The 12800-nt window shown below is 43.1% G+C and overlaps 1 protein-coding gene across 1 annotated transcript; it reads left to right on the top strand.

The window, feature by feature from the left end:
* Nucleotides 1-1687: 1687 nt before the first annotated feature.
* LOC136459443 (uncharacterized) lies at nucleotides 1688-12480 on the top strand. The gene is made up of 3 exons (XM_066459300.1): nucleotides 1688-2309; nucleotides 11192-11904; nucleotides 12144-12480. Exons 1-3 carry the CDS (start codon nucleotides 1869-1871, stop codon nucleotides 12178-12180), a joined length of 1191 nt encoding a protein of 396 aa, XP_066315397.1. The 5' UTR covers nucleotides 1688-1868; the 3' UTR covers nucleotides 12181-12480.
* The last annotated feature ends 320 nt before the right edge of the window (nucleotides 12481-12800 follow it).

Here is a 12800-nt window from a genome sequence, read left to right as displayed (position 1 = left end):
TGGGCAGGACGAGCATGTGCCTGCTGAATCCACATGGACTCCTAACATCAATGACAATGCCTCATAACCAGATCATATCCCTAATAATGGTACCTGGGCACAACAGAGGGAGGCATGGGCTGCATAGATGTGGCAAAACAGGGGGAATTCTAGGGTGTAGTGGCATGGTGTGTGTACTATTTAGTAGCATTGGAGAAACTTGTATTTTAACTGAGACCTATGACATTTTGCAATGATGTAGTATTCTTAAGCTCCAAGTTCAAGGTCAAATGAAAAGGCAATTAAATCTGAGGCAAATTAATTGAACTACCCCTCATCTTATCAACATCTTATACTTGCTTTTATGTGTTTTTAAGGAACAAATGGCTTGGTATGTTGTGTACCATGGCAGAGTTCCTAGGGTATATGCAACCTGGGCTAGATGCAATACCCAGGTAACTAGTTTTAAAAATAACAGCTACAAGAGCTTCACTAACAAAGAAGAGGCAGAAGCATCATACTTAAAGTTCATGGGTTGTGAAAATGATAAAGTTTTTGTCAATCCTCCATCAAAAGTGCTCAGGAACAAACCGGTGTTATTTGTTGTGGCTGTGGTGCAGTCTTTTCTGTTGCTGGTGCTCCTGTGGTTCGTTACTTGCTTGCTACAACTGTCTGTGATGCTCAAAATGCCATGGCTTGTTATGTTGCCTATCGAGGAAAGGAGCCTGGGGTCTATGCCCTAAAATGCCTTCTTGCAGTGCTTCGGGCAACCAATGAAGCCCTAAAATATCTTGGTTACTGGCTATTGCTTTGGTTCAATCGTTTATTTTAATGATGCTTGACTTTTTCATTGCTAAACATTGTTGTAGGTGCCTCTAATTATTTCATATTGCCTGTGATGGTTTCAAAATGCCATGAACACGTGTAAAGACAATGACCTTGTGAGGAACTGTGACTTTTGTTGTTCAGATTTGCTGGGAGTACTATTGTCATGCTTATGTCATTAGAAACTCAAAGGTCATTGTCAATGCCAAACTTGTTGAACTGAGGCAAAGTTATCTCTGTTTTCTTTTATTATTCTTCATTATGCAATAGCTGATGGTAACCACACCAAACTCATATATAGGTACTCAGACCTGGAGCAATGCGACCAACCAAACAAGACCTGAAATCACCAGTTCAAACACCGAAACGGTGCAAACAGGAAACCAAACACGATGCAGGTCATCCGATATCTTATACTCGGATGCAACTAAACACACTAACAAGCCTGCACGAGTCCCCATCCTGAATCACTAATACCGGAACAACCAATCACACCTCAAGTAAATGCACGTAGTACTCTCGTTTGCTTCTGTTGCAAATCTCAAAGAGCAGACCAGCCCGATTTATGAAAATTAATGTGTTCAACGAGTTATAGTCACGATAGTGTTTTCTCTTATAATAAATTAACCATTACTTTAACTGAATCTAAAACGACGCGCAAAATCATTATTGCTTAGAAACAATTGGCCCTATTCAATTTATCCCATATTCAATTTGTTCAGTTTCTTTTTTTTTATCAAAACCGTATTTTTTATCTCACAACAAGCCGGAACAGCGATTCAGCCCGGTTTCACACCCGCTAACGGGGCCAATTTCGCGTGAGCAAACGGTTCCGCTAACTGACAGATGGGCTCATACTCTTACCCTCGGCGCCCCACGAATCACATCGGCACATCATCGTTCAACTCGCTAACCCAGAACATTCGGTTCCGAAATTACGATTTACAGCTATCAAGCGCGGAGGCGGGAGCAGCGAGCAGCGCGCGGCCGGCGACCCCACCAAAACCCCATCAGCAACCGGCCGCGCGGCCGCGGTTGCCTCCGGCGGCTGGGTCCTCGCCTCGATGGTGGGGATGTACCAGCACCAGCTCCGCGACGACCCCTTCGGCACCCTAGGCGGCGGCCACTGCGGTGACCAGCCACGCATCGCCGGTGGCGGCGCCTCCTCCTCCTCCTCCTCCTCCTCCTCCTCCTCTCCCTCGGCTGTTCTCGCCCCGCTGCCTGCAGAGGCGTATGGCGGCGGAGAGCCGCGGCAGCGGTTCGAGGCGGTCGCCGACGGGGGAAGCGTGTTGCGCGGCGCGGGAGGCGGCAAAGGCGGCGCCGTGGGTGGGGATCTGGGGGTACTAGTGCGGTGGATGCGGGAACTCGCAGCGGATCCCGTGGCTCCCCTTCCGGCGCCATCAGAGCACAGGGCGAGGAAGCGGCACGTGCTGGCCTTGCGGCGCGCTCGCTACCTTAGATTGGAGGACGTGGAGGACGCAGAAGAGCTTCCCAGCTTCTACAAGGTTAGTTCGCATGAGCACAAAACTCTCGTATTTTGTTGAATTGTTTTCTGTTGCCAATTCTTAGGAAACGTGGTTTTCGGTAGCCTGTTGCTTGCTTTGCTCTGTTTGTGGGACTGATCGGTATGGATTGGACAAGGGGCATCTAAGATTTGTCACATCCGTTTGTTCTATGCTGTACTATTTGATTTGGCTTCCGGGGATTAGAGACTGCAGCTCGGGGGATGCCAGGATGGTAATGCCAGGTGTCGCGAGTGGGTAGGATCACTGTCACTGCATAGGAATCATGTACTTTTGACAACCAGTGCTGGAGCAGACGGTTCCAGTCTGGGAGGGGGAACCCTGACTAGGACCATATTAGTATCTTAGCCAGGGTCAAGCCATCAAAGCTTATAACGCCTTATTTGTTTCAGCCTGCGGGCTGTGGATTGCAGCTTGCATATATTATCACAATTAGCGCGCAGGTAGGGGGAACAGACTCTTAGTAGCCGGAAACGTGGAACATGACCACGTTCCACGTTCCGGGAATGTCCACGTCCCTGATTCGGGAACTCACGTTACAAAATAACACCCCAAGTTCCGTTCCCTTGTGGTAACATGGCTACTAAGGACAGCAGACTGTTGGATTGTACTCCCTCTGGTCATAATTAGATGACAGATTGTACTCCCTCCGGTACTAATTATAGTATGTTTTGGTCAGCAAATTTGACGTGTAATTAGTGTTTTTTGCTGTCCAAAACGCCATCTAATTATGGCCAGAGATAGTAAAAATGTGGTCTGTGGGTTGTTGTAATCTGGGACCTATCTGTTTCAGTTTGCAAGAAAAAAAAAAGACCTAAGAGCATCTCTAAGATCTTAAAACAACATTTCTTTTTGGCAAAAGGCCCTCCAACAGTTTTGTTTCCGAACTCCCTAAAGATACGCGAATGGTAAATCTCCTCTACGACTCCTCACATATGTGCAAGCTTTCTGTGCTCTGTATCCTCACTTGACGGCTTTCTTTTCCACCCTTCGCGTGGTTTTCTTCGTCCCTGGCTGCTCCTGTGGCTGGCTGTGGAGGCCGGCTGGGGGGCGGCAGCGGCCGGTTGGGGGGTGGCGGTGGCTGGCTGGCGGCTGATCGGTGGCGGTGTGCGAACGAGGTTGGGAGGAACGAGCAAAATTATGTTTTGGGCCCCCCCTTTTTAAATCTTTTTAGCAACCAAATATTGCAAACTATTGGGGGAAGGCAACAAATTAGCTCCCTACTCATTTTGGCCACTTGGTATAAATAATGATTTGGCAAGTGTTTTTAAGGAGTTTTTGGCGATGCTCTAAGAGCCATCATTTGTGTTGTCATGGTGTGATGTTATGACCGGCCTAACCTACAGCAGAAGGAAGAAGTGGGGCACTGCGCCAGGAGACGTGGGTGCGCCCACGATCTCGGCAACGACCGAACCAGGTGTTTGGGTGTGTCCGTGCGTGTGCCTAATCTTGTATTAGAACCCAGACTTGGATGAGGAGATGTTAAGCAGGACAACACAGTTGTTGCCCCTTGCGCCCTGCACTCTCTTTCTTTCGCGATAGTCCGACGGCGCCCGCACGACGGAGTTCATGGAAGCGCCAACCGGAAGTCTCCCACAGCTACTCCCTTCGATCCCTAGGCACTAACAACTTGGTATCAGAGGGTGATCTGTCGGTGCTTGGGTCGGCCGCCATCCTTCCTCAAACACTCGAACAATTGACGAAGATGGTGTCCGATGTCTCGTGGCAGATGAGTGATATGGCCACCCAATTGGCTGGTCTCTCACTGCGCATTTCGGAAGTGGAGTGCCAACCGCTTGCGCTGCCGCACTCCAAGCCGGAGTACCCCTACGGCATGCCGCTATCCAATGGCACTAACATGTGACTTGTCCCTGTTTGAAACTTCTTGTGAAGTTGTGTCCTGAATCCACTTATTTGCAGAGTTTACGAAAAGCAGAATTTGCTCGTTTTGCTTAGTTAATTCTCTGATTCTGCTTGTTGATAAGCTGTCATGTAATCTTGCCCTCTGACACAACTTCTGCATATCTGTGGAGAAACTAGGGAATAAGCTGTGCCAAACATGGCCATATTCCCACATGGCAGTGGCACTTCTTTTAGATAATGGAAAATTTGTGGCTTAACATCCTCTGCCTAATGCTTCAGACAGCAAAAAGTAGTTGCTACTGCTACAAGTTAGCTTGAAATTGGTTAATTGGTAAAGGTACATGGATTGGTGACCCAACAAAGAGACCCAAGTCCTAATAACCCCGCTAAGTGGTACCACACATTATCTGGAAAATTAGTTACATGCATTACTGGTTGTTCCTAGGCACCGGTGCATAGTGTCATCATAGACGTGTTTGATAATGTAGGTAGAGACAGAATAGGCCAAACTTTATTTTTTTACACCAGGATGTCAAACTTGACATGAGAAGAGGTAGTAAAGAGAGACTTGTGAGAATCAAGTATACCCAAAAAACTATTCCTGGATAGGGGTGTATGAAAATCAATCCATGTGTTCGAGCCTTGACCCAGGATTTCGTGTACTCTAACTTGCGTAACTTGCTTGGACCCAAAAGGCTTTTCGTTGTTATTGTTGTTCGTGGCTGACACGACATAAGTGTTTTGGAAGATACCTGACAGGGCGATCAGTTTTTTTTAGTTGATAAATTTAATATTACTTCTGTCCTGAAAAGAATGCTATTCTCTGGCTATACACAAATATAGGCACACTTTTTTTAATTAGCTTTGGAAGATATTCTTATTGATGATGCCAATGACATCAAGCATTTTTTTTTACCATCCAAGCTCCTTTTTTTTCTGGCATACCCTTTGTACTAAAAATAGATAAATCGGGAAGATTAGCAAACTGAAACGGAACATGGTTAAATGCATGTCCAACTAAGGCATAAATATCTTGCATGTCCAACTTTCCAGAAGGCATGCATCCTGAAGCTTTTGATGCTGATGTGAAGCCATTCGTACGTAGGCTGTTTCTTGTTTATCGAAATAAGAACAATGTTATTTTCCCAATAACAGTTACCAAGCACACCGTCTCCTATCTTTCTGGATATTCTTGTCATGTTCATATGATCATGTGTGGCGTTTATGTCCTGTCAGTATGGGTGTGATTGGTTGCCTGTATTAATCTTAACCTGCGTTAGACCTTATGCAACACAACTCAAACCAGCATAAGCATATACAATGTCTTGGTGTTTGGTTGTGCTGCACAGGCAAGTCGCATTTAGTAAAATTGTATTTGATTGCTTGCATTCTGTTGTATATAGTCACCTCCATATTCTAGTAGAGGCCTCATGTTTCTAGTAGTGTTAGGGAGGTGAGAATATTTCATTTTTATGTGCCCCATGGGTTAGTGCAAATCTGCATTGCCTAATATGGCCAAATCTGGCATACCAGCCAATGCTGCATTGGGATTGCTTTGAGTACTGGGCAAGCCTGCATAAGAGCCTCTGCGTGCAATCAAACATGTACAAAATGCACTGCATGGGGCTAATGTAGACAACCAAACAGGCCCTGTATATCTGGTGAAGAACATGTGAAAGGGTAAGCTGGGAAACATTTTGCCAAGTCTTTCACTCTTTCCAACTTTGACTTGAAGGCGGAGACTAAAGCGGCATGGAGGCTGCAGAAGAGTGGTTGTGAAATTAGAGAGGAATTAGGACAAGCCTTAACAGTATGACAGGCTTGTGTCAGGGACTTAGGGACAAGCAAAAATTCCAGTTCTAATATCCTGTGCTTGAGGGTGATACCCATATCCTTCAGATTACAGTGAGGAAAAGACTACACACTTGCAAAGTAGAGTGGTGCTAATGTTGTGATGGCCAAAAGGTAGTTGTAGATCCAAAATTCATTCCACGTGGATGAATGATTTGATATAGAGTAAAATGCACCCTGGGTACTTAAATTATTGGGGCATTACCATCTAGGTACTCGAACTGAAAAAGCTACCACCTGGGTACTTAAACTATGGGGCATTACTATCTGGGTACTCGAACTAAAAAACCTCCCACTTGGGTACTTAAACTATTGGGCCATTACCATCTGGGTACCGTCGCCGGTGACCAGGAGCGCGGGAAAATGAATTTTGATTTTTTTTCTTTTTCTGAAAATGGATGAATAGTGCTGAAATTTGTTATTTTTGTAAAAAAATAATAAGAGCTCCAAACATTCTAAAAAATTTTGTGTAGCCTCTATATGATGTACTCTACCTAGGAAAAATATGAAACTTGGAAAATGAATAGTTTTTGTATGTTTAAAAATTACCTCTTTTAATTAATAAATGAACTTCCATAAATTTTATAATTAAAATAAATAAATGTCCAAAAAGAGGCGGCCTACCTGTGCTCGCCTGCTCGCTCGCACACAGTTAGGCTGCCTCTTTTTGACATTTATTTATTTTAATTATAAAATTTATGGAAGTTCATTTATTAATTAAAAGAGGTAATTTTTAAACATACAAAAACTATTCATTTTCCAAGTTTCATATTTTTCCTAGGTAGAGTACATCATATAGAGGCTACACAAAAAATTTTAGAATGTTTGAAGCTCTTATTATTTTTTTACAAAAATAACAAATTCTAGCACTATTCATCCACTTTCAGAAAAAGAAAAAAAATCAAAATTTATTTTCCCGCGCTCCTGGTCACCGGCGACGGTACCCAGATGGTAATGGCCCAATAGTTTAAGTACCCAAGTGGGAGGTTTTTTAGTTCGAGTACCCAGACGGTAATGCCCTCATAGTTTAAGTACCCAGGTGGTAGCTTTTTCAGTTCGAGTACCTAGATGGTAATGCCCCAATAGTTTAAGTACCCAGGGTGCATTTTACTCTTTGATATATATAGCTTATCTACTGTGCTAGTTTTGTATAGTTTCCAATGCACAATAGGGCTGCATGCAAACTGTGTGTGTGGTTTATTGATCCCACACCCAGAATAATGCTTTACCTCTGGAAGTTGCTGGAGAGAGAGATATTTGAAGGGCAGTTTATGTTGTTCAGCTTGTTCGCTGGTTGGTTTCGGGGCTGATAAGGCTGGCTGGTGCTGGTTTGTTGTGAGAGGAAAACACTGTATCATCGCTGATAAGCCCTGGCTGAAACCAACAAGCGAACATGCTGGTTGAATTTTTTTGAGGATTTAGAATGTTTTAGTAACTTCTATGTGACTTAAGTATGTGGGGATCAGTGGTATTAAAAAACCATTTGTTATGTTGAGTCATGAGTGTTGATATACATCGACAGATTTGTACAACTTGCTTACAATCATAAGATCAAAGGGCTTAAATCACTCTGGTGGCGGTTCATTGATGAAGCAGAGGTTCCAAAACACCTTGTCGTAATGGAGTCACTTAAATTGGTTGCATGTGAAGTATTTCCCTTGCTATGAAAAAGCTTTGTTTGTTGAGAAAAATCTTTATTTGCCGTCAAAAGAAAAGGTATTGTGTTATTTGCCATCCTGGAAAACGAACGTCCTTTACTGCCACTGCTTCAATTTTTTGTTCCTTTTAGGCCACTTCTATCAGCTAGCTATTAAGTTTAGCTTAAAGACATCGTTGCTCATCGGGCCCAACATGTCATCACTTCCCCATCCGCTTCCCCCACCCTGCAACTCAGCACCATTTCTCCATTGGTAAAAATCATAATTCCTCGGTTTCTCTCTCTTCTGATTTTCCTCTCCATAAGCATCAAACCTGTTAAAACTAATAAAAAACACATGTCAAGCACTTGTTGCTGGGAGATATTTCCAAAAAAGAAGTGAGAGGCAAGAGACAAAGCTCGTAGATGGCTGGAAGATCGTCCACCCTGCTCTGAGATGCCTATTTCTGCTGGACGAGCATCATCAAGATTCAATTTCAGTACTCATGCCTTCGAACGTGTGCCACATAGCTCACAGGAGGTGAAAACGGCTAAGTCGGATGGTGAACGTGTGCCACATAGCTCACAAGAGGTGAAAACAGCTAAGTCAGGTGGGGACAGCTAAATAACGGGTGAAAGCGGCTTAGTTGGGTGAGAACGGCTCAAGAACAGGCGGAAACGGGCCATGGATGGGCCAATCTTTGATTTTGACTCTACCGTGTCTGCTTGCTCCTCTCAACCCAAAACGAAGTAGCAGCATGCATAGTGCACCCGCAACTGCACAGCAAATGAGAATTGATGATGATCCTCCTGCTGCTTGAGCCTCCGCTTGCTTCTTGTGCATTTGCTGGGGTACATGCTGCCGTTTAGTGTAACCTTTGGGAGCCATCATGACTAAGCTCAATTTATGGTGTAAAGGGATGTATGACATCGTAGCAGGACAACGGTTCTGTTTTGTTGTCCAGTGATGAAATCCGTCATTGGCAGTGGTGGACTGCTAGTGACGGTTTTGTTTTGATTGGGACAACTTGTGAGGACTTCACATCCGTGAAGGTGTAGACATGGTATTTTCCATGGTTATAAATAGTCTGCTTTAGCTTTTCAGAGGGAGGTCTCCCCCTACAAAAACCCAATACACACCCTGCCTTACTAGTCTTTGAAACAAGGGAGGCGACTGTGAGTCTGTGACCTTCACAATCTACCTAAACCCTAAAGCTCAGGGGATAGCGACCTTATAAGGCCCTCCTGGAGGGCCTTAGCCACATTGTATAAGAGGGTCTGAACATCAGGGCATGCTCCTTCAAAAACACAAGTGCTTCATTGCTTCCAAAGCTCCCAAGCAACAAGGATGACCAGAGAATTAACTCCTTTGTGCATCTCCTTTGGAACACTTCTTAAAGTACGACACCACCAGCCATAGAAGCGACTAGTAGATTCTGGAGGCCTTACTGCATAGAGTTTTAATTTCTGGAAGATCAAGGTCCAGACCTGCCTAACACACATGAGTGAGGATGTGTTGAATATTTTCTTTGGCCTGGTCACAGAAGGGGCAAGCTGCCGGGTGAGGGAGGCCTCTTTTGGTGAGGTGATCCCTAGTCCAGCATCCGTTGTTGAGAGCAAGCCAAAGGTGAGGGAGGCCTCTTTTGGCGAGGCGATCCGTCCAGTGTTGTTGAGAGCAAACCAAACAAAATATTTGCATTTTAGAGGAGCCCAACAATTCCAAACTTTTCTCCAAGGAGCAAACTTGATGGTCCCCTGAAAAATAATGGCACATGCTGACTTGTTGCTTAGGAACCCGAATTGGTCAATTTCCACCGATGTTGATCAGCAACCTCATGTTGCAAGGTCATCCCGTCCACCAGGTCCCAAGGAGGAAAATATTCATTCTTTACTTTATATGACTATATTCTATGCTTCATCATTGTGTTCTTTAGTTGATAAATGATGTAATGTACTGTTGAAAATTATTGAGTTGTTTATTTGTTGAATGCTGTATGAAAGTGAATGTTGATAACCATGAGTATGTTAATCAATTGAATTACTGAAATAATGGACATGTAGACATGTTCTGTAGAGCGCTGGACATATATTTGAATATTTGTGTTCATAAAATTTCCTTTAGTCTCATGTTCCCGTGCATAACTGGTTAGAAATTTTCATGTTTTCTGTAAAACTGCTAAATGAAATGGCTTCTGCTATAGCTTATTATAACTTTTGAAGGAGGCTCCTCCTAAGTAGCTTAGCCTGCTATTTAAAACATTGGTATTTGCACAAAAATCTGACAACATTTCTTGGGTCAACATGACCATGATTCCATGATGGAGGTAATGGAAGTGGTATGACAAGAATGAGAACTTAAACTGATGGAAGATAATGGAACTCAAATTTTTTTATGGCAAATATGGTGTCCGTGGTGCGTCTGTTTTCGGTTTAGATGGGTGCGTGTTGAGTGTGTTTGGGAGCAGGCTCTCCTTTGTACTTGTAGCAGGCGTTTCCCTCTCCCTTGGAAAAAAATAAGGAACCCAAATTATTTTTTTTACAGAAATAAGGAATTCTCGTGCTGGTTTTTGCTGGGCAGGTGGGGATGCTAGTGATAGTTTTTGGAATTGAATAATATTTAGATATTAATCCTATGTTTGTCTTAACTGAATGTCTTAAGTGATGATCCCTCTGCTTCAAAATGTAGGTCATTTTTAGTTTTGCCCTAATTCAAACTTCTCTAACTTCCACTATTTTTTTATAGAAAATATCTTAATATCTACAGTACCAAATAACTGTGTTACAAAGGCATATTTCATGGTGGATTAAATTAAACTAATTGTTGTAGATGTCAGTATAATTTTCATTAAAATTAGTCAAAGTTGGAGAAGTTTGGCTTTGGAGTTTGGACAAAACTAAAACAATCTACATTTTGGAATGGAAATCAATAAAGTATAGTCCGAAAGTAACAGTGTTAGTATTTGGTTATTTTGAGAAAGCAACCCATCGTTCTTAGTAGGAGTCCTTGGTTTTATATGCGAAAATTGTTGGAAAACTGTACAACTATGCATGATTTGGTCTTTCGCGGAATGAGCAATGCTAGAATGCTATCGCAACATATCCTTGGGCTTCTGTATTTTAAACAGTTTGCTGGAGTTTGTTAATACCCACGGTAGAAATGGATGCCCCTGAGTCATAGTGATACTATTTAATATTTGATGCTTCTTTGGAAACGATTATGACATTGTGAAGGCCCCATGAAGGGTTTCTAATTTCAACAATAAACCAGGGAGCTTGCTGCTGCTCTATACTTTGGCAAGCAGGTCTTTTATGCACTCAATTTTTCTGCAGCCTGCGTTTTGGCACTCCCCCCTGCTTAAAATGCCTTGAAATTTCATCACTTCCTTTAATGCCAATTGTTTACAAGGTTATGTTCCCATATTTTTATTGTATCAGCTTGCATTTTGCCCCAAGATGTCAGATGCAGTTGCATTTTCTTACCCTTTTAGAGTGTGATGAAATTTTCATTTTGCAGAAAAGGAAGCTCTACTGGGACAAACAAAAAAAGAAAGGGTGCTTGAACATGCCAACAAGGAAATCTGAGAGGCTAGCTAAGAGAATGAAACTCATGGCATCATTGCTCCTCACGCAACGGAAAAAGATTGGAGTAGGTGAGCACTTTCAGGCAGAGGTACCTGATTGGACTGGGCAACCTTCAGGGAAAGAGCTTTCACGTTACAGGAGTGACCCAGAGACATCAAAGATGTTAGGGACTAGGATGTGGCCTCCTGAGGGTGAAGTTTATAAAACCGACATTGTAGCTGTTGGGCAGGGAAGGCCCGGATCATGTAGTTGCCCCTTCCCAGGATCCTTCTTCTGCAGACAGCTCCACACAAATGAAGCAAGAGATCAGCTACGCTCTGAACTTGGTCGAGTTTTTACAATGTGGCAGTTTGATTCTATGGGGGAGGAGGTTTCTAAGTTGTGGAGTCGCGATGAGCAGCTAAAGTTCGACGCACTTGAGCAATTGGTTCCTGTTATGGATCAAAAGACATATTGGGCCGTTGTGTCGAAAAATTTTGCTTCAAAGCCCAGGATAGATTCGATAAAGTACTACCTGAATGTGTTCCTGATGAGAAGAGTGTTGAGTCAGTGCAGACTGAGTCTTCTGGAAATTGACAGTGACGAAGATGAAGTGGAGGAAGAGGAGGATGAAGATGAACCTGAAGGATCCAGCTCTCTTCAGAGGTACCGATTTCCTTTATATTTCATGGCTCCATGTGGTTGTGTAATGATGCAATATCTCATTATTATCAACTGCATATGTTTGAACTTCCTTTCTATATTTGGATGCTCGCTGATTGAGTTACCACTAAGCATTTCTTTAGGAATAGAATTAACTGACTTCCTGCATATGTATTGCCTTATTGGTACTCTGACCAGAATGATGTTCAGTTTTGCTGATTTGATAGGTTTTAATTTTTCAGGACTCAAGATGTCCAGGACTTGAAGAAGGTGCCATGATTCTGCTGACAACAATCTGACATGCTTTTTTGCATGTGCCTTCTGTTCAAGTTTATGCCGAGACACATTGCATCAAGTGATGCACCATTGCTCCGAGTGATCGCAAGTCTAATTTTTGTGAACAGAAACTAAATCGAGTGTTAAATCATCCCCGTGCGTCTCTCTAGGCAAGCAAATCAATACTTCAAGCTCATCTGAGCCAAATTGTTTTCCGTTGTACAGGAAAATGGTTAAAAAGAAAACTGGGGGAAAAAAACTGAGGCTTTTAACCAAGTCATTATCTCATCCGCATTTGGTTGACTTGTGCTCTTGGCATGACAAAACCTTCCAGTTTGACTCTAGTTTCGTTACCTATGTTCAGCTGGTACATCAGAATCTTCCAGATGTTATTTCCTTTGCCTATGCCTAAACTGAAAAAGGTCGCACCTTTCGCTTTTGCTGCGCTGAATTTGTTGACCCTGTAAATGATATCGCGCAGAGGCATTACAAAATTCTCCCTGTGAAGCGGAATCTGCCTCCTGCAGAATGATTTCTGCACTCCATGTTTCTTTGCTGGTCAGCAAGATGCACGTGCTGCCTGGTATATTGTGTACTAGTCGATTTATAAATTATTTTTCCTA

Source organism: Miscanthus floridulus, chromosome 6 (assembly GCF_019320115.1).
Source record: "Miscanthus floridulus cultivar M001 chromosome 6, ASM1932011v1, whole genome shotgun sequence".
Lineage (NCBI taxonomy): Eukaryota > Viridiplantae > Streptophyta > Magnoliopsida > Poales > Poaceae > Miscanthus > Miscanthus floridulus.
The sequence above is the reverse complement of the archived record's forward strand: the minus strand, read 5'-3'. Positions and strand labels throughout refer to the sequence as shown.

Coding starts and splice junctions, on each gene's coding strand:
- LOC136459443 (XM_066459300.1), top strand. CDS start 1,869: ATGGTGGGGATGTACCAGCACCAGCTCCGCGACGACCCCTTCGGCACC. Junction 2,310..11,191: donor AGCTTCCCAGCTTCTACAAG/GTTAGTTCGCAT, acceptor TTCATTTTGCAG/AAAAGGAAGCTCTACTGGGA. Junction 11,905..12,143: donor GGATCCAGCTCTCTTCAGAG/GTACCGATTTCC, acceptor TTAATTTTTCAG/GACTCAAGATGTCCAGGACT.